We start from the raw sequence: 21,054 nt of genomic DNA, 5'->3' as shown, positions 1-21,054 counted from the left end.
AAACCAAGTAAATCTTCTGTGTGTGAAAATTTATGTTTACAGCATGCAGTAAAAAATTTAATTAATCTAAAAGGGAATAAAGAAACAAAGAATACATACATTTTAAACAGGTGACCGTCGTTTACGATAGATTTATGCATTCCTTCATCGAAGATTAAAGTACCAGGGGTATGATAAAACCTCTGTCAAAAAATGAAGAAATTAACCCCAAAAAAATAAAAAAAAAACTTTTTAGGGGCGCAGAAAGTACTGATTGTAATAAAAGTTTTCATAGATTAAAACTGTCTACATTCTTTGCACACAGACTCCTTAATCCACATGAAGCTTACCTGTTTTAGGCGTTGGTAAGATCTTGAACACAAAATGATGGTCTGGATCACGGGTCCTACCATAATCGGCGACATTGTAATAAATTCACGATTGGTATGGAAGAGAGGCAACTCTCATATAATCATGAGTTTTCATTAATTTTTTTCTTACATAACTTTAAAATGTCATTCTTAATATGCTACAGTAAAGCACAGACGTTTTATAAGTCGGCTACAGACAATTAGATTTCCTGTTCATCTGAATTTAAAGATTTTTTTTACAATTATAAACAACACAGAAAGAAGAAGAAGAAGAAATGAAGAACATTAACAAAACTAAAAACAAACTGAACGTTATTATCCAATTTTTAAATATGTTATTCAACTTTCCTGACTTTTCTACCATGAGCAAGATCACCCACACTAAAACATGTGTTGTTGCTTTTGATTTTTTGTATGTTTTTTTATTTGACTTTCTTACTGCAAATATTTTTTTGTGTAGGATTATGTGAAATGTTTGACGTACATTTACATGATAAAAAGGAATTATATTTTAAGTACAAAATATAATGCCTTGTTATATCTTTTATCACAATGGCCCTATCTGTTTACCTTAAAAAAAACCCACAACAGTCCCAAGTTGTCCTCACACTAGCATCACTGCCGCTTAATAGATCACCACGTGTTTATTAAACTAGTCTTATGTTAATGGTACCAGTTTGCGTTCAGCATCCGGAAAATCTCGCTGGTTTCCCCACAAAACATAATAAAACTGTTAACCAATGATAACCTTCGTAACAAAACAAATATATAATCCCTCGGATACAATACAAATTGAAAATTATAGTGAAAATTATAGAATACAAATTGAAAATTATAGAATACAAATGGAAAATTATATAATACAAATGGAAAATTATACAATACAAATGAAATTTATAGAATACAAATGGAAAATTATACAATACAAATGGAAAATTATACAATACAAATGAATATTTATATAATACAAATAGAAAAGATCGAATATTGCAACGTTTGACATGCCACAGGACTCTGTAAATATATTTCATCATTGATTTATAATAAAGTCAATTTATTTCTACGCCTACGTAAGGCAATTTTTCTAAACATCCAGACGTAAACTATTTCTCACAACATCTCCCTTGAGAATATAATTTGTAAACGAGTTTTTTTTCCAAAATAGATAAATAAAGAACACTAATATCTTGAAAAAATATTGATGATTCGTGTAGGATTTTCTTGAAACGTGATAAATTTTATTTTCTGTAGGATTAAAAGGTTTTCTATAGACACTTTATTTCCAAAGAAAATACAAAATTGATTTTATTCTACACGAACTAAATCACAGAAATTTGAGCTTGCTCATTTTATCTTGTAAGAATTAAACATATGCATTTCTTAAACTGTATTTTATATCGGATTTAATTTTCTTATGATAATTTTGATTTTAAAAATAATTCCTCACCTGCTAGGGAATATGCCAAAAAAATAAATTCTGTAATATAATGCATTGAGGTATAGGTTCTATGACGGCCAGATATAAGCATACACATTTAGTCTTGAAGATCATGAAAAAACCCAACAACAACAGCCTCAAAACGTTTTATTAATGCATGTGAAGTAAATTAAGGATTAAAGTATTCAAATGTACGTTTCATCCTCTACCAATTGTCATCAATATATTTACCCCTTTTTTTGAATCTCTCCTCATGTTGCTATGTAGGAATACCCAAAAGAGCCAACACTGTACTAGTTCAATACTGTATAAGCCCTCGAACAATTAAAAGCTGTAATTATCAGATTGAATCTTTACAACACAACTCAGGTTTAACATGTACATGCATTATTGTTTAATTTATGGCGATAATAACTAAACAGATCGGGCAAAAACTCATTTGTTGAACGGATCAAGACATCTGCTATTAAATAAAAATATAATGAAGCTAGTATGTAGTGCCAATCCAATGAGTTAACTTTACATAGACCATGGTAGAACACTCACTTTGGTTGGTAATTAGAGATCGTAGAAAGCGTCTGTTGCTTAACATACATGTAATATGAATGAATGGGTTTCTGTAAGACAAGACACTCAAAATTGCATTTAAAGAAGAAAAAAAATAACGTTAGTTTTCGTGATACGAACAGAGTGAAATTAAGAGTGAAGTTGTTTTTTTAATATCTTTCCAAATTTCATGAACGAATCTTCAAAGTTTAACTACATGAGTTTTATCTAAGATAAGTACTGAAAAACTTTAATCTTCTTGGAGAATCGTTCAGCTACCCATAATCTATCTTCTTTGTCCACGCACAGTCCGTGTGGATAAGACAGGTTGTCCTCTTTAGTCAGAATATAACAAATAAAGTGACCATCTTTGTCCAGTAAATGTATTACACGATTGGTGAAGTCTGCAACCAGAATATGACCAATACTGTCACAGCAAATGTCACGTGGGGTAAATTTAGACACATCACCCGTTGATATGTTACCGTCGTACACAAAACGGATGTCTAAATCTTTGTCAATCACCATAATATTCCTCATATTTTCGTCTGTGATACATATGTCATAGTTGATGTTTTCATACACTGAAGTAGGACCACTCAAATAAACATGTGTGTACTCTCGTAACAAATTCCCGAAATGATCAAACCACACAACCTTTGCCTGTACGTCGTGACAGTCCTGAAGACAAACAATGATTTCACCACTTCGAGTTCCACAGATGCCGTTTGGTTTACCTTCCGTTGTCGCGAATTCTTCTATTTTTCGATCAGACTTGATCCTCCTTACACGTTTGCAGCGATAGTCCGTATACAATATGGTCCCATCTTCCAGTACTGTCAGCCCTGATGGCATATCTATCCCACTCACTGTTTGAATAGTTTCCAAACACTCGCCTTTTTCATTTAGTACGTATAATTCAAGCCCTGTTCCGCTTTGAAGAATTTTATTTGAATGGAAATATCGAACGTATAAGGTGTATTTTGATTGAGAATCTATTTCAAATAATGGTTTTGGTTTGGACAGCAATTCTCTGTCTTTTGATGTTCTCCTGTCAATCACCGATGTCTTGATAATACCAAATTGGGCGTTTATTTCCTTAGTACTTGGCATGCCTTTGAGAAATCTCGGTGCCCTGAAGTTTATTTTTCCAGATAAAATATTTTTGTCAGATGAAACTTCTTCATCTCTTTGAAACAGTACTTCTGCATCTTTGTTACCGTCGATCTTTGCATCTCGACTATTCAGTTCATTCTCGTACTTCTCCAAAATATCCGCGTCTCGAAGTTCCATTTCATCAACAGAATTCAAAGCTTCTTGTAACACATCGGTAACAATGTTATGTAGAATCTCCGCTTGCTTGTTTGCTTGACGTCTTATAACTTCATAGCAATTGTGGGCTCTGGATCCAACAACTGTAGCCTTTGGGTAAAAATAAGGACCTTTTCCTTGATTACCGGCTCCAGAGGATGCATTTTCGTCCAGTTCAAAAATATCTCCTATTGTATGTTTGTTGTGCTGTTGCTTTGTGCACTTCAGACAAATAGGAACGTTGCAGTCCAAACAACAGTATGCACATAAATAGGGTCTATGTTTATCACATTCAAGGAAAGGTCTGACTGGTGTTATTCCAGGCTGGTTCACCTTGCAACGTTTACAGCATCCGCATCCTTGAGTTGGTGTGGATTCTTTTTCCACTTTGTCTCCATCTCCCTCTTTATTTTCTTTTTTGAAAGATATAGTCGCCATAAACTGTTATAAAATAAAACATAATCTAAATTAAAGAAAAGGCTAATCGTCGTAAACGTATAACTATACATGAACTGTTATTTTGGTTTATCGCAAAAGGTCATGCTACCTTCACAATGTGTAAAAAAATGTGCTTTTACAAATACAAATGGCATGAAAACAGAAATTGGATTTATAACTGATTATATCCTGAATAAAAACATTCCAAAATTAATATTTTAGTTTTGTTTTATTCCTTTTAATTTTCTATCCAAACAAAATATTAAACTCTCACGTTGTTGTAGAAACAAATGATGTAAAGGGCTGCGAACGAAAGCATTGTTTAGTTGCCTAACTAAAAGTCATGTTTTGCTAGTTGTCTAATTAAAGTTATTTTTTTATAATAATGTAAACATTTATCTATATTTTCATTAAATGTAAATGATTTGGTCAAACAAAGAGAGATAACTTTTTATTTTGGGTTAGAATAGCTCATTTCATAATAGAAAATAACGGAAAACGGAAATGTTTTTAAAAAAAAAAAACTACCCCATCCCGTGAAACAAATATTCCCTTTGAGGGGTTTTAATTATTGTTATTTAGCATATTTTTACCAAAGGGTTTGTTGTTTCGGGGGGGGGGGGGGGCATATGTCTACAGATTGAAATACAATCCAAAAAAAAGAGAAGAATTTTGCTTTGTAAATTTTCGAAATATAATTAACAGATATGAATTAAATGAAATTTTACTTTAATATATATCGTAAATATGTTATTATTAAGTTTTTATGCACATATTGGCCGCTGAATAATATTTTCCTCACTCATAGAGACCGGTTTCAATGAAATTTTTTAAGACCCTGCGTTAGCAAAACTTTTGTTTAAAAATAAATAATTTGATTACAAATTTTATTTTGATATAAATTGATTAGGATTTGATTATACTTTTTCGTAGAAAACTTAGTTGAATATCTGACAGCAATTCCGAAATATTTGGATGTAAAATGTAGGCGGGAAACTGGCGTTAGCGTTCGCAGTTCTTTTGTTTCATGGTAATCATACACAAGAATCTATTATACAAAAAGGTGATTTTTTGTCGGGGTGGGCTTCAAGTAATTGAATTTCATAAAGAATGTTATTTCCCATTGTACGAAATTTCGCTAACTAGTAAGTAAAATTGTACTTCTATGAGTGGGATTGTATATTTTTTATTTGTTTCTTAGTATTGGGTTTTTATTTCTTGAATGTCTTCATCATCTGTTTACTTTTGATAAGTTTGCAACGAAATGGACTTAGTGATAAATCTCAATGGACTTATGGTTAATCTTCTTCAAATCTATTTAAATTATAACAACTATCTTGATACTTATTGCTATTACTTAAACCGGTTACCCTGTAAATGTACATGTAAATAAAAAGAAAATGTTTAGAAAATTCCTGTTCGTCTTCCAAGTATACCGTGAATCCAAACCGGTCTATGGAACTAAAACCTGTCCCTCTTCGTTCGTCCGTGAGTCTGTCTGTGATTCATATAATCTAACAAGTATTATCATTATCTTGTTTTAGATGATTATAAAACAAAAGACTATTTGATTCAACAATAATTTTGCAATGTCATTGCCCTTGGACGGCCTCAATCAAACCAGTTGAATCTAATTTGCATTGAAATTAAGTATTACTTTTTCAAATTTCTGGGCATTCCTCATTGGTAATGTGCCTGCCAGGTGTATACACTTTAAAACATTGATTTGATACATGTATTTCCTTATGGATTCATTTTGTTAGCTATCTCGTAATTATTTATGTTCGCCATAATAACATCAAACGACAAAATTTGATAAAATAATAATAGTACATAGTGATGATATGATAATAAAGTGTTTTCTCTTGAAGTCATGTGATACTCTCTTTGTATTGCAATGACATGACGCTCATTAAACTTTTTTGGGTTATTCACTTTTATTTATCTATTCATTTAATTTGAGCGAGCAGATTCAGTCGGGTGAGGGGGGAATGGTGTTTTGCATGAATTTTCGAGCTAAATATAATGACTTAACAAGATACACCTTTCGCGTAATTTAGCTGTGGGCCAGTGAAGAATCATACCTTTGGAAAAAAGAAGAAACATCTCTAAAGTAGACTTTATGGGTAAGGGGGAATTATAGTCAACAATACCGTAAAATAAAACGGGTAATGTGTAGATAGAAAATATTGAAAACAGGCGAAAGGGATAGCATTAGCCGGAAAGGGGATGCGATAGACCGAGTGTCCAAACTTTTCCGCAGCCCAAATTTCAAATATCTGAAAGGAGGTTATAGCAAAGTATCTGGCATATCCAGTTTACAAAATCTTATACGATATCACGTTTGATTTTACTAAAGGAAAGGTAAATAAACGTACTAACATAGTGTGCATGTTTTATATTGACCAGGAAAGTACCAGCCAAAAAGTTCGAAACAAAAGAGACAGTGGAAAGTTTTCACAAATCGAAACTAGGTTTTTCATTCTTTTCATTCATTTGCCAAGTTACTTTAAATTTACACAGTTCTTACCTGTTTAAGGCGTTCAACTGATCTTGAACACAAAATGATGGTCTGAATCATAGCAACGGGTCCTACCATAACAGTCGACATTGTATTAAAATTTTAACCCCAACACTGCTTAAAAAGAACGGTAACTCTAATATTATCATTATTTCAGCTTTAATTGTGGTTATTTTATCCCCTATTGGTGTTTTGTTATCTGTTAAACGACTGCTCCTATAGTATCATTTGTTTTTATTTTTCTTTTATCAAAATCGTCTGCTTATATTTCTAAAAAATGCATATTTTCTCCAAAAAAAAATAATTCTTTCTACAATTTTAAGCCTGTACGAACATTCAACTATATATTTATTTAACATTATTACATATAAATATCTGACAAAGCATGAAATGTCACGATTTTCAGATGAGTCTTCAAATATGATTTTTTAGATTCCGTATCAAGAAATCAATTCACAAATCAGGCACGTGGCATCGTTTTTTAAAGATGGGGTGGTGGAAGGGTCAGACTTATCCAAAAAACTTGACACGCCAAAAAAAACCCCTTCAATTTCATTGTTCATTTTCTTACTTTACTTCAATATTTCACTTGGTCTAAAAAAAATTGTGGGTGCCAACTTCTTCGTAATTCGTTCACTTTTTTACAATTTACATTTTTTATATGTAAATTTAAGAAAAATCTTGCCCCCACCCCACCCCCCTTCCCACCCCCTAATGCTACGTACCTGCATTTTTACGTGATCGCGACAAACGATTTATAAGCACTTAAATTTATTTTTTGGGCCAGCATTTGAAATCAAAATCAATACCTCAGTTATCCGCGACGACTTATTTTCCAGTATCTTTTTTTTATTAACGGGTAATCTTCTTTAACGCAGCCCTACACTCGGCATTGTAAATAAAGCTTAGACTTTAAAACTTGGTATGAATTCAGAGGTGCACGCCCTAGTAATGAATAGACATCAGAAAAATTATAGTTTTACAAACCGCAGTTTGTGGCTGTACGGGAAAATTCGGGTTGGCATGCTATTATATAGAATAATAGAGCTACAGTGCCTCACGTACAAAAATAATTTGCAATTTATGGGCGCACACGAACTTGTGCTATGGGTTTGAAAGACTTGGTCTCATTTCTTAATACATTATATAAGTATTTTATACCCCCTTTCCCCTCAAAAATATTCTCAGGCGTTTTACTACAAATGTCGTCCTTTACCTGCCTCTGATATTCTTCTAAACACCCTCAACAGTTCCAAGAGGAAAGTAGTACGGCTTAATTACGTGTTTCTGTATCTTTTAACATACTTTCCTTTCTGAAGTCGGTGAGGTTATCAAAGAGAAAATCTGAGGCAAGTAAAGTGATGACATCAGAAGTAAAATGTCAAGTGATTATATTAATAAGTTATGCACGTGTGTTAAGAAATTTGGTAAATCAGTTCGAAACTTGAGTAAATTTTTGTGTGTCGTCATTTTTTTTCTGGTATGTGATGAAGAACTGTAGCTCTACTATAAATATATATGACATTTCAACACGAATAGTCGCATAGAGCTACAGTTCTGCAGCTTTTAGTTATCATAGATAGAGAAGATATTGACTAGTCCCGCAGTAAAATGATTTAAAAAATCTTGAACATAAACTCAACAGTACCTCGATATGAAATGATGGTGCAACTATTCTCAACAAGCTTGCTTACCGCTTTCCGGTACTCTCAGTACTTTGTCTCAGAGCATTCACTCTTCGCACAATTTGAAGCTGTCGACTTATAAATGCTTTCCAAAAATTGGAATAAGTAGGCCTTTGTTTTAGACGTTAACATGATTATTCCCTGTCCCCTTTGGAAGTCCAATCAGAATGTTACTGTCGTTTTTTCTTTATAAAATACCTGCTTTATACCAACATATATACATCGAAATGTACTTGTAGGATTTGAGAAATGGGTACATTTTTTTTCATGTTTTAACTATTATATGGACTATTGATAAATTTAACAACCCAGTGACCAAGTTTGACTACCAGCCTCTACGGCATAGACTTTGGGTTTATATATATATATATATATATAGAGAGAGAGAGAGAGAGAGAGAGAGAGAGAGAGAGAGAGAGAAATGGTTTGCAAGGAACTTGGCACTTACATTACAATTTGTTTTCAAGTACCTCCCCCGCATGCACGGGTAATGCATTAAATGTTTTCATTTTTGAATATTTTTATGCCATGTGAGTAGAAAATTATTCATTGCTGATCATCCAGTCTCAACCTTTTTATTTTTGATTTTTACTTTCATCGATTACGCTTCTTTAGGCATTGCATACCATCGTTGATCTTTTTTTAAAAAATTTTTTTTTATTATTAATCTTGCGAAAATCTTTAAACAACAAAGGTTTAATTTCCAAACACACAAACAAATTCACGTTTAATTTTGATTCAATAATAACTTTCACAAAGTTTTCCATTTGCAATAAACTGTTTATGTTGTCATTATATCATTTCATCTTGGCTTGTTCTTGCAACAACAGCAAAAAAAACAAAAACCAAAACCAAAAAAACAAGCAATGGATTATATATATATATACATATAGACCGGGGAATATTAGATCTTGCTTCAATTGCTGATCCGAGTCTGAGAAAGAGATATGTCATCGAATGCTAATTTCTACGGATGTCCAGTTATGCTCCCTTGATAATTCTTTACTTTTTAGTATAAATAAAGGTCATCTAGGGTTTTAATTTACTGTTTTACAGTCAGAAGCAAGATAAATCATTAAGATTTCTCTCTATAATATGGGAACAAGGGATTAAGAACGATCGATTTATTGCGTCACAAGAGGAATACATTTCAGACATAACAAAGTTCTAAATACTTCAAGACTTTGATAAAACCACTAAACACTTCTCCAACCCAAATATAACCATTATCATCTATGGAAAGGCTCGATGGAGAAGATAATTGTCCCAGAACTCCTTGTCCGGAAGTGTCTAACACGCGCTGCAATGCACCGCTATCGTTTACAACGTGAATTATATTGTTGATGTCGTCTGCCACAATAATATGTGCCAATTTGTTACAACATATTCCTTGGGGTCCGAAAGCTTTGAATCTTCCGCCGTAATAGTTGAATCGAAATCGCCCATCATTTGTTGTGACAACTACTTTATTTTGATCTGAAACACATATGTCTCCAGAAATGTTTTGCGTAAGATAAGATGGTTTTCTAAACAGACGCCGACCATTCTGTTTGATTTCTATTTCTTGCTTTTTATACCCGTCGCCCCCGTATCTGTCTACTTTGGCTTTTTGTCCTTTACAAACAGAAACTAAGATATCCCCATTTCTACACCAGTGCATCCCACGGGATACAAAATCGCCGGTACTGCAAAACTGTTCGATGTCCTTACCAATTACTTTATATAAAGCTTTATCTGATGGTGAGCAAAACATGAGTTCTCCCTTTTTGGAAATGGACATTCCACCTATCCCATGTTGATCCGGGCTTTTAATCGATCGCCTTTCTTTTCCCCTATTGTTCAGCAGCCTCAGCCTTGATCCGTTGCCGCTGGTCCAGACCGTTTCCGAATCAAGACAACACACATGCTGGACTGCCGAAAGACCGGAATTGATTATGTTTATGACAAGGGGTTCAACAAGGCGCTGTTCTTTCTCCTCCTTCTTTATTCTATGAACCTGCACATCGGCAAACATTGCAGACGATCTCTCTGAATCTAAAAATATTAGAAATCTCAATATTTAATTCTTGATTTATGGATTATATGATGGTGTAGACTTCCTATTTGTAGATTGATTGATCGGTTGATTAACCTTATAACCTTATGATAAAAAATGGCTACTCAGCGCCGATCATTTTTCGCGTCCCACAGGACTTTGGAGTTGGATACGTGAACGGAGCTATAAATTTTGTTCTTTTATCTAATGTTAAGTTAATGATTATGATCGAATATACTCTCTCTCTCTCTCTCTCTCTCTCTCTCTCTCTCTCTCTCAGTAAAGCAAGACAGGTTGCGTGTCACAGGTACATTCTTTCTGTTTGAAACGTAATGCATGTACATTTAAACAAAGAATTTTAAAATAATAGCCATACATTGAAAGTGATTTTTTTCAACCACATATTATCTAGTTTAACATCAAATAACTTGTATTGTCTTCCATGCTTTTTAAAAACGATTTTAACTATAACATTGTCAATAAGCCAATCTATGACTAATGAAAAAAAAATATACGAGTTGCCTGTATATCTATTGAACAGTTAAGAAAAATACATAGGCCTATTGGGAGTTGGTTACATCCTAACCACTACGTAGGTACATTCATTTGAATTCCTTCATGTTTGATTCTTTTGAGTTTCGAATCCTTATTAATTGGTTAGGAATTCATTAAAAAAATATTATAAACAAAACTCACCTATATCTTTCGCAGTTAAACAATTAAAGATTATTCATTTTCACTTCATCGACGGCGCCATGTTTGTTATGGACTGTATCTATGTTGTGGTTATTGATTTTTTTTTTCACTTTTACTTGGTATTTAAAGTTAAAACAGGCTTCATCGAGAATTGTCGTGCTGTCTTCTCTCTGAAAGGAGTTATGAGTTTTTATTGAAGTGTTTAAATTCGTATTTTATCGCCGCCGTGCCTTTGTGTTATGTAAATCTAAAGCGATTATCAAAGCGAAATTGGTTGTTCAGCATGAAAGATCTCTCTCTCTCTCTCTCTCTCTCTCTCTCTCTCTCTCTCTCTCGTCGTTTTTAAAAAAAAAAGTTAATAAGATTTAAACTCCAAATCCCACTTGTAGTTTAGCATTTATACAGGTGTTATAAAGGTATAAAGTGTATATCTGATCCCTATCCCTATCATATTTTTATTTCATATTAGTTTCAAATCATAAAAGCACATTTTAACGTTCGTGTATAAAAATTAAAAGTTATATTAATAGGACAACTTATAAAATTGCATCGTTAATATTCATTTAGTACAGTAATTTAAAATTAAAAGAGAAACAGGAGCGCAATTTGACAAAATACCGTGCTCTCTGAGAATTATTGAAAGATAAATATTTACACAACATATATATGATATAATTTTTAAAACATGTTTGAAATATTTTAAGAACATCTTGATAGACGTTGGAAATTGAAACAATACATTGTGAAATTTTTTTTCACAAGCAATGAAATCGTGTCTGATACTCGGTCTAATACAGGGAAACTGTATTTGTTTCTACGTGTATGACTTTGCTGTGTACATGTATGAACATTATTTTTTCCTAAAATGTGCTGCATATAAAAATATCAGATCCCAAGATTTTCTTAGTACGGATATTAATTTTCAGACTCAAGTGTATCACCATGCATAATGAATGTAAAGTACTAGTATTTTATTCAAATTTAATAAGTATAAAAATTGTATTATTGTTTTCGCGCGAATAAAACACTAAAGGGTTTAAACTTTGATTCAGATATTCAACATTTTGTTTTATACTTTTAAGTTTACGGATTAATTGATGCATGCAAAAAATATTAGGCATAAAATATGTACTTCTCTAAATAAACAATTACTAATGAAAATATTTACCAAAAGAAAGTTTCTTGAAAAATAAAATTAACGGAAACCTAAATAAAAACATGTCACCTTAAGCCTGGAATAGTGGTCAATCATGCCTGTATTAGAAAACGAACAAATATTGAAAACTTATCCCTCCCCCCCCCCCCCCCCGCAACCCACACTTTCGAACCCCCCCCCCCCCCCCCCCAGCATTAAGACTTTTTTTAATATGCTCGTAATAAACAGAATGAGCATGAAGAAAAAAATATTTGTTTTGGGATTAACATCTAATTATCATATTAGATTATATTGAAAATACATGCATACTTTAGCTATTTTAAAAACTTAAGACACATGTACATGTTTGTATATCTTTATCATATAGTGTGCGTAACATTAGAGAGTTGAAAAAAAAATGAAATTAATGAAATGTTCTACAATAACCTACATGTAATTCCTCTCTCTCTTTTTTTTTTTAATGAAGAAGGGTTTTTATTAAATTCTTTTCAAAAAATCTAATTTAAAGACAAACTCTGTCGTATTTTTCAGCTTATTCAGTACCAGTATCATATAATATTTACGGGAGATAAATGTATGTATAATTATTGACGGTTAAGTCATTGCTTATAACAGGAAAGGAATTTAAAACGCTTGATCAGATTTCATCAAAATAAAAAAAAATGTCCCAGAATTTTTAAAGGTCCGTGAGATATGTGGGTGTTGACAACGTGTAAAAATGTAATGACCTAGAAAGTGTACTCTGCGCAAAACTAGACGCGCCCTTTCTCATGAAAGATTAACGTGTTAACTTGCGCAATCCCCATTGTATATTTTCACGTTTGAAAGAATTGCGAAATGCCGTTTACGTAATGTGTCACAGTGTTACTACAACCCCCCCCCCCTGCCCCCCCCCCCCCCAAAAAAAAACCCACCAAACATACCCGCTGAATCTTATGCACAGTTAGAATATGGTGCATGTTTGTGAAACTGTTAGAAATCATGAAAATGATTCACTTTAGAGAAGCAATAAAACTTTTGTAGAACTTTTAATTTATTCTTTATACAGTTCAAGCAAATCACTAAGTTTTGCAAATATGATTAAAATATTTATCTTGTGTATAAAATCATTTTTTAAAAATTGTTTTATTATATTCTTCATAAGAAGAATGAAAAAAAAAATATTCAAAAAATAAATAGATAAATAACATAAAACCGAAAAAAAAGAATCGGTATAATAGACAGAGAGAGAGAGAGAGAGAGAGAAAAGAGAGAGAGAGAGAGGGAGAGAGAGAAGGAGAGAGAGATAGAGGGATAGATAGAGAGAGATAGAGAGAGATAAAGAGATCAAAAATGTACTGAAAATTATTTTATATCTAATATCCGGACTTATATTATTTAGTCTTGCCTGATTTTTATCCTTATTTTTGCAATCTTGTGTATTTTTATGGTTATTTATTTATTTATAGATATTTATTCTTACAGTTCTTCTATTTCCCTATTTCACTATATATGACGTATGTCCGATACCGTTTGCGTCGAAAGGTTCTGTCTTCGACTTTACGGTTATTAGACGCACCAGCTCCGGTGCGAGATTACACGAGATTTTACGCGGTAGTGTATTTTCAGATTCAATATGGCTACAACTGCAGCCAAATTTAACGATATATACGATCTCAAAGAGGAATTGGGGAAGTAAGTAAAAAATTTTTGTGATTGTATAAGTTCTGCATGTGTTAGAAATATTCTCTATATTGGAATTCCTTAATTATGATGAATTGCACATAAGGGTTTGATTGGTATTTCACTGTGATGCTATGATACAGAGGAAAAAAATCAATATTTTCTCGATCTGTGACGAGAGTACAAATTAATTGATTGTGTGCGTTTCATGTATTTGAAAATTATCACAATGATGGTTTTGATCCATTGTGACAGTGTTCATAGGTCAACTGGATCCATTTGTATGAAATTCTTTCGAAGGAAACACCCTTTCAGTATGTAAACTAACGTTATAGTTAATTTCGGTATGGGTGTAAATTGAATTATTGATGGCAAAATAAACTGTCAATGTATCCTATGGATTTATTGACGTCTGAGAGGACTGACACCAATAACATAACGTGATAGCAAAAGACAGATGGATAGAATAGAGGAAGACAGTTTTTTTTTTTTTATTGAATGTGTGTGTGTGTGCTGTGCATCAGGTTAACACAAATTGATATTCACCAACAGATATCTAAACTTTTCTCAGGGGTATGCTCAGACAGATGCAGTTGTAAAACTAGATGTTATATTCCAAGAAATGTCGATATTTATGACAGTCTGATATTATACAGAAGCCTTCATTTTTTCATCTTACAAATCAAGATATAGTTTTCTACACAAACTGATCCAAGCTCGTTTCCCCTAGCTTACAAAGTGCAAGAATGACTTTTAGAAAAGAAATTAAAAAGAAAAAAAAAAGAAATTTTCAAATTTTAATTTAGCTAACTTTAAAATATTTGATACTTTAGTTTATTATTAAATGTAAATCAAAATGACAATCCCTTAAATTGAGAATATTATGGTATTGATTTAGAAATTTCGTCAACCAGTTTTGAATAGCTGCATGTATATAGCTGTGAACAAAACAACATCTTAACAATTTACAAACACAGACTGTAATAACCTGCACTTAACACAAAGCCGTATAGTGAATTCAAAGTTCTCATTTGTCATTGGTAATGGAATTGCTCATGTAGGTCAGGTAAGACAATCAATATTTAGTCACAATGATAGTTTAATTATTTAAAAAGCACACTGAAAGGAAGATTTGCAAATAGCAAGTCCAAGGGGAAATCATGAAGGCATTCTGTAAATTCTGATTAATGACTTCTCTCTTCCTTTTTTTCCGCACTCTCTCTCTCTTCAGTACTGCAGACGATTGTGTCATGACAAGGGTGCTGATTAGAGTTCAGAGGTCTAAAGTTCCTTTCAGGTTTTTCCCCTCAATACACATTCCAAATGATTTAGTGTAAAGTGCATGGATGCAGATGTGAAGACTGATTTTTGTGTGCTTGCATACATGTATGCTGTTTGTCATTGGTATCATTAACTGCATATTTGGAATGGTTGTGAAGCATGCGACATCATGTTGAGATTGAGATGGGTTATTACATTTGCCATCAATAATTTTTGCTGTATTAATATATACACAGGCTGTGACAGTTTGGAAAAATTGTTATTTGATACTGTTGTTCTCATCTGTAGTTACAGTTTCAAAGTTGATAAAAAGTAATTTTATATTTGCCAACTTTACTTTCAATACACTGCATGTAAATGTGAAACATATACTCATTGGCCTCATAATGCAATCATAAATGCAAAAGAAGAAGAAGAAGCTAAAAACCGCAGAAGAATTTAGCAGTGATGTAAACATGTCTGAGACATGTATCAATTATTCTCAATTAAAAAAAAAATATTCCGAGGAAACACTGAGAGTTAATTGCAATGAATACTGTCTATGCAGCTCCCTTAATGTTGAGAAAATGACAGCAGTATCAGATGCAGGCTCCTGTGATGCTTCAACCTCAGTATAGAGAAGTTGTTCTTCTGTAGAGAGATGAATAGCTCCCAATTTATCTGTCAATCACACATATCAGCTCTGTTGACCCCTACCAACTCGGCTCTCACCTGAAGACAGGGGGTCACCGTTGTTTATTCTGGCTGCAATCAATTTTTTTGGTGTGTGCTTTTTTCCTCATGGGGTCTCTCTGATGAAATTTCAGCAAAAGGAATGTGATGTAGCCAAGGGGATATAGGTTTACGTTAGAAAGACAACTTAAAAAAAAAACCCTATTGATAACCTGTTTGTATTGATATATAAGAGGAACCTCTCATACCATTATTGAGAATATGAAATAGTTTTAGACAGTATATAAAGGATTTGAGTAATTTATCAATGGCTCGATGGTAATAATAAACAGAGAGAAAATAGCAAAGTGCAGTTGTATACGTGTGTCCCTCAAAGATTAAAATGCAATAATTGTTGTGTATTGAGGCGTTTACCCTGCTTGTTTGGCTCTGTTCAGTCTGTTAGCATTGTCATGATATTGTAGGCTATGTACACTTTCACACCAGTAGTCATGTAGATGATTATTTTTAGAGGGAGACAGTGAGATAGTTAAGAATGGGGATCATGCCCACACAAATAAACCTTAAAAACCAGCTACAAGTGACTCATTGTCCGTATGGATACAAAATACACACACACGCTACTCTACTACACCAGTGTTGAACTAATGACATTATATTGCATGCGCGGATCTAGAGGGGGGGTCGGGGGGGGGTCCTGACCCCCCCTGGAAAATGAAAATTTATTAAATTTACATAGTAAAATTATCGCGAAAATATGCCTCGGACCCCCCCTGGCAAACACAATTATCCTTCAGATCCCCCCTTGGAAAAATTTTCTGGATCCGCGCATGAATGGCAAAGATTTTCATAAGTAGAATGTGATGTAGTTTTCTTCACAGTAAGGTGGACATCTTGTCATCTTATTTATTGATTTTATTTTGCAAGGATGTTTTATAAAAGAGTATTGTCTGTAATTTTCTGTGAAAAAACCCAAGGTTCTAGATTTTATGTAGAGACATGTTCATTCACCATTTCTCTGTCAGTTTGCTATATATTATTGAATAGCCTATATTCTACTATGAAAAATGAAAAGTGCAGTGAAAATGGGTTCATTTTGAGTTTGCCCTTTTTTTCTGTCTTAGTAGGGGGGATAGGTCTTGGCAGTAATTTATCACAGAAACGAGTAAATGTGTATGTAAATTCTTTCAGTAACAGCTGCAAGCATTTTGATATCATCCTCTCTTAGGTTTAATGTACCGATAGATGATAGGGCTAAGCTTGTCTCTGTTTTAATAATACATCATAGTACAGTCCTACTAACTCTGACATGCTCCTGTGTTTGACAATAAAAACTTAGCCCCCAGTTACAAGTCGACAGCATCATGCATTGTCGTAATTTTGGCCTTGACACCGTTTTATGGATACTAGTGGAAAATACGCAAATATTTTATCATGGTGGAACATGCTCCCGCTCTGTAAACTGGGCCATAAAAGAATTGATTATCATTTTGTTAATTTTATTCATGTATATGCTGATGTTTACCTTGACTGCATGTTTTCAAAATCAATTTTGGAGACTGCATGATTCATTTTTACGATACATTTGTCAATGCACTGAATAGTATGGACATATTTATCTTCTCATTTAATTCAGCTGATTTTTAATGACTTGGCAATTTTTTATGAATTATGTATTTTTAAATATGAATTGATTTGTGAACCAATATTCATGAAATAGTTTAGAAAGCATGATTACCTTTTAAATTAACACCCCCCCCCCCAGTACAGTTGATTTAACAGATTCTTCAGTTCTTTTTTTTCTTTGAAGACCTTTATCAAATTCCACCATAACATAGGTGTGTCTTTAACTCTCTGATTTTGGCTAAAGTCTTAACCCCCCTCCCCATCCTTGTAAATTATGAGCCCTAGTTATAAAGATAAAAGATAGATATTAGAATGATATACATGGGTGTCCATGTCACAGATAGCATCAAAATGCAGGTTATGTAATATTTCATTGTCTAAGACTCGTAGATAGTTCATATATTGGCAGGCGTTTAGACCTGCATTTTAAAACTATGTTCAGACTGCTGAGTTGACAATGTTTAGAAGATAACCACGATAATGTATTGTATAACCACTGCTAATTCATCAGTCCAGTTTCTAAGTGGTTACACCTGTGGTGCATGTGCGTCTATGATAATATTTCTGCACTTGCACTGTATGGTTTATGTGTAAAGGTGTAAAGGGACGATATAATGTTTTGGTTTCACAGGAAAAGTCTCATATTTATATTCTGTAGTAGACTTCAGCCTCAATGTATTTTTATAAAGTCTCTGCATAGAGAAGTGTCTAGAAAACCTGAAAATGTCTCAGGAGAGCTATATAATTATGATGCTATTTAGTCTGTAATCTTTGGACTGCATATCCCAGGGTGGCGGCCCAAATATCAAATAAAGAGGATGTCGTGGGTGTTGTTTTTTTGTGTGTAAGGGATTGGTGAAAGGTTGTCTGAAATCGGCTTATTGTTTTGCAGTCTGTCAAGTGTGGCTAGCTCAGGTGAGTTCTTGTTTGGACAAAGTTTGGATGATATGACAGCAGATTAGGTAATGCTCAGGGGATCAGGCCTGTGTCGGCCCTGCAATACTGTGATTTCATGATGGAATGCACTGTCATTTGATGCCAAAGTGTTCAATCTTTAACTTTGTCTAGATCAATTCTCTTAATTGCTTCAATTGGCTGCCAAGTATAGGAACAAGTTGATTTATTTATTTGGTGGAACAACATGACACACACACAACACTGTCACACATACAAAACATTGCTTTTGTCTGGACAATATAGATTATTGAAGCAACGAAATCTTCCTTTTTTTTTAAAGCATTGTTTTGAAGCGGCCAATTATCACTATAGAGAAGACAGTACAAACGGGACCTTGCATATTAATAATGGGTTTTTTTATTCTTAGAATTGGGTTGTGCTGTTTAAATAACAGTGTAGAGGTTAGCAGTGTCTTGGCATGTTAATTAATTAATTAATCAATGGATAACTATTTCTGTAATTTTATCTGCAATGTAGGTGCACACTCAATAATAAATATTGCGCCCTCGCGAGTTTGACCCTTCGTCATACCCACCACAGTCTTATTTGTTTTTATACCGGTACACAAGACAAAGTTTGTGGTATGATGTTGTCATTTGAGCAACGCTTTACTGCTTTACTCTATTTGCATGATTTTGACAAGGAGGTTACTTTTTCATGAAAGAGAGATGGAATGAGTGAGAGAAAATATTTTGATTTACAGATAGTAAAATTTACATCCTTAAATTCATCAGCATTTAATAAAATGTTTATAAAATTATACACACTCCCATGCACATTTTTGGGTCAACTTACAGTTTTTAAGAAATTTAAGGATTTTGTGGGAGGGAATGTACTTCATCAGTGTCTGTGTGATTTTTACCAACACCTTATGTGGGTGAGGGTGTGTGGGCGTTGGGTCAAGGACAATTTTATGTCTCATATTAATATTTATGGTGGGACTGTCATCTTTTTTCTATAGCGTATAAGTCTGACTGGTTTTTGCAGAAATGGCCCATGTTTGTACATGTAAATGGTTTAATGCATGAGATTTAGTATTTCCCCATTCTTCTTTTCCACTTGAAAGAAATCTTCAACTTCTTATAGTTCTCAGATTTCACCTGTACAAACAAATTAGCTTGTTAATTAGAACATGCAGTTAAATCAATATTGAAGGTGTGAACTAACCCTTTTAAATATTGTGATGCAACCTTTGAAATTTGGACATTAATTCTATAGAATTAACTCTTGACTTTTGTCTTTGTTTTTTTTTTCAAAGAATTTATGCTCCAGACTTATTAACATTTTTGAATATTTGAACCACATGCGATCAAGGAGTAGATCATATTTGTAATTTATTTCTTTAAATCTTGGCAGATTTCTTTCAATATTTTAAACTGTTTTTTTTAATACAAGAGTGATATTCTCATAAAAATTACCGGTACATTAAATGGCAAGTGCCAAACAGTTACTCCTAAAAAGTAATCGGTTATACCTTTTAATGTAAATTTAATGTAAATTTGGATGAAATTTCAAAGCACTGGTAAACAGTATTTGAATATAAGAGCTTGTCATTATTCATCAGGATGGGACACAGGTATAATAAAATAGACTGCAATTGAGAATTATCGAACCCCAAAATACTCCCCGGTTAAGTTTAGAATTTACGTATTGATAAATTTTAAAGTCTAAAATGATACATTATATATTACATACAGACACTTGAAAATTGTCGAGTTGCACAAATTAGATCCCGGGCCTCCAATATATTATCATACATGTCTAGTTCCTGTGCTATAATTTGTATAAAAATAAGCATTTGTTAATGAAAAGGAAAAAAAAACCAACATAAATTTTAAATTTCAGTATATCAATTAAAGTATGATTAAATGAAAAAAAATGATGGAAGGACCTTTAGATATATATATCATTATATGCCACAAGTATAATCAAAATCTGTTGTGTAGAAAGCGCCACAAAATAAGGAATGAGATACAGTGTAGTTATCAATTTTTAAAATAATTATAAATGCATGTAGTAATTCAAAGGAATTATATCATTAATAATCATCTTTTTTTTTGTCTCTCTTGTTTTCTAGAGGAGCATTTTCCATTGTAAAAAGATGTGTTCAGAAAACATCAGGTTTAGAATTCGCTGCAAAAATAATCAACACACGAAAGCTTTCAGCACGAGGTAAGTTGGTGGTTGTTGCTATGGACAGTGTCGTCATTTAGCAGAAGTTTCTGGAATGATCTTCTTTTCTCCGAGAATAAAAGATACAAGACATGCTTACAGGCATAACAGTCCAGGTAAATTAATACAGTTAAATCCAGGTTATTTTAAACGAAAAAAAAAGTAGTTCAAAAGGAATACGAGAGGTTTGTTGATATGAGTAAAAAAAATATGATTGAACTGCCGACTTCGGGTTATCTATATATTATTGGAGATACCAAAGTTTAACTCTGTATATACATAGACAAACTATTAAATTTAGCAGGTACATCTATTCAAATATTACAGTGATGTTCTTTAATATAGTGGAGGTGCTAATCTTAGAAAAAGACAATGCTTTGTGTTTCTCAATTATATAATACTTTGATATTGAAAGAAAATGTCTAAAATTATAATCTTAAATCATTTTTATTTTTTTTTCATGAGAAACAAAGCCTTTTTTGAGATATATGAGATGTATGAGAACTGA

At 32.9% G+C, this 21,054-nt stretch overlaps 2 protein-coding genes and 1 long non-coding RNA gene across 6 annotated transcripts in view; 1 reads left to right on the top strand and 2 right to left on the bottom strand.

Annotated features, from left to right (window-relative positions):
• Positions 1-1,929: 1,929 nt before the first annotated feature.
• Positions 1,930-6,733, bottom strand: LOC128166625 (uncharacterized). The gene is made up of 2 exons (XM_052831913.1): positions 6,614-6,733; positions 1,930-4,086 (listed from the first exon to the last, which is right to left on the bottom strand). The coding sequence occupies exons 1-2, from the start codon at positions 6,692-6,694 to the stop codon at positions 2,563-2,565; spliced, it is 1,605 nt and encodes a 534-aa protein (XP_052687873.1). The 5' UTR covers positions 6,695-6,733; the 3' UTR covers positions 1,930-2,562.
• Positions 6,734-9,398: 2,665 nt separating this feature from the next.
• Positions 9,399-11,160, bottom strand: LOC128166885 (uncharacterized). The gene is made up of 2 exons (XR_008241191.1): positions 11,021-11,160; positions 9,399-10,323 (listed from the first exon to the last, which is right to left on the bottom strand). It is a non-coding gene; the product is annotated as an uncharacterized LOC128166885 (long non-coding RNA).
• Positions 11,161-13,690: 2,530 nt separating this feature from the next.
• LOC128167763 (calcium/calmodulin-dependent protein kinase type II delta chain-like) overlaps positions 13,691-21,054 on the top strand; it is a 51,543-nt gene continuing 44,179 nt past the window's right edge. For all 4 annotated transcript variants that reach the window (XM_052833660.1, XM_052833657.1, XM_052833659.1 and 1 more), the window contains exons 1-2: positions 13,691-13,850; positions 20,452-20,546. In XM_052833660.1, the coding sequence (XP_052689620.1) occupies positions 13,792-13,850; positions 20,452-20,546 (154 nt within the window). In that variant the 5' untranslated portion in view covers positions 13,691-13,791. The remainder of the gene's footprint in view (positions 13,851-20,451; positions 20,547-21,054) is intronic.

Source organism: Crassostrea angulata, chromosome 10, assembly GCF_025612915.1.
Source record: "Crassostrea angulata isolate pt1a10 chromosome 10, ASM2561291v2, whole genome shotgun sequence".
NCBI lineage: Eukaryota > Metazoa > Mollusca > Bivalvia > Ostreida > Ostreidae > Magallana > Magallana angulata.
The sequence above is the reverse complement of the archived record's forward strand: the minus strand, read 5'-3'. Positions and strand labels throughout refer to the sequence as shown.

What these genes read in the sequence shown, in the direction of transcription:
- LOC128166625 (XM_052831913.1), bottom strand. Translation starts at nt 6,694, where the DNA reads ATGTCGACTGTTATGGTAGGACCCGTTGCTATGATTCAGACCATCATT. An exon ending in CAGTTGAACGCCTTAAACAG is followed by an intron (nt 4,087 to 6,613) that starts GTAAGAACTGTG and finishes ATTTTATAACAG; the next exon opens with TTTATGGCGACTATATCTTT.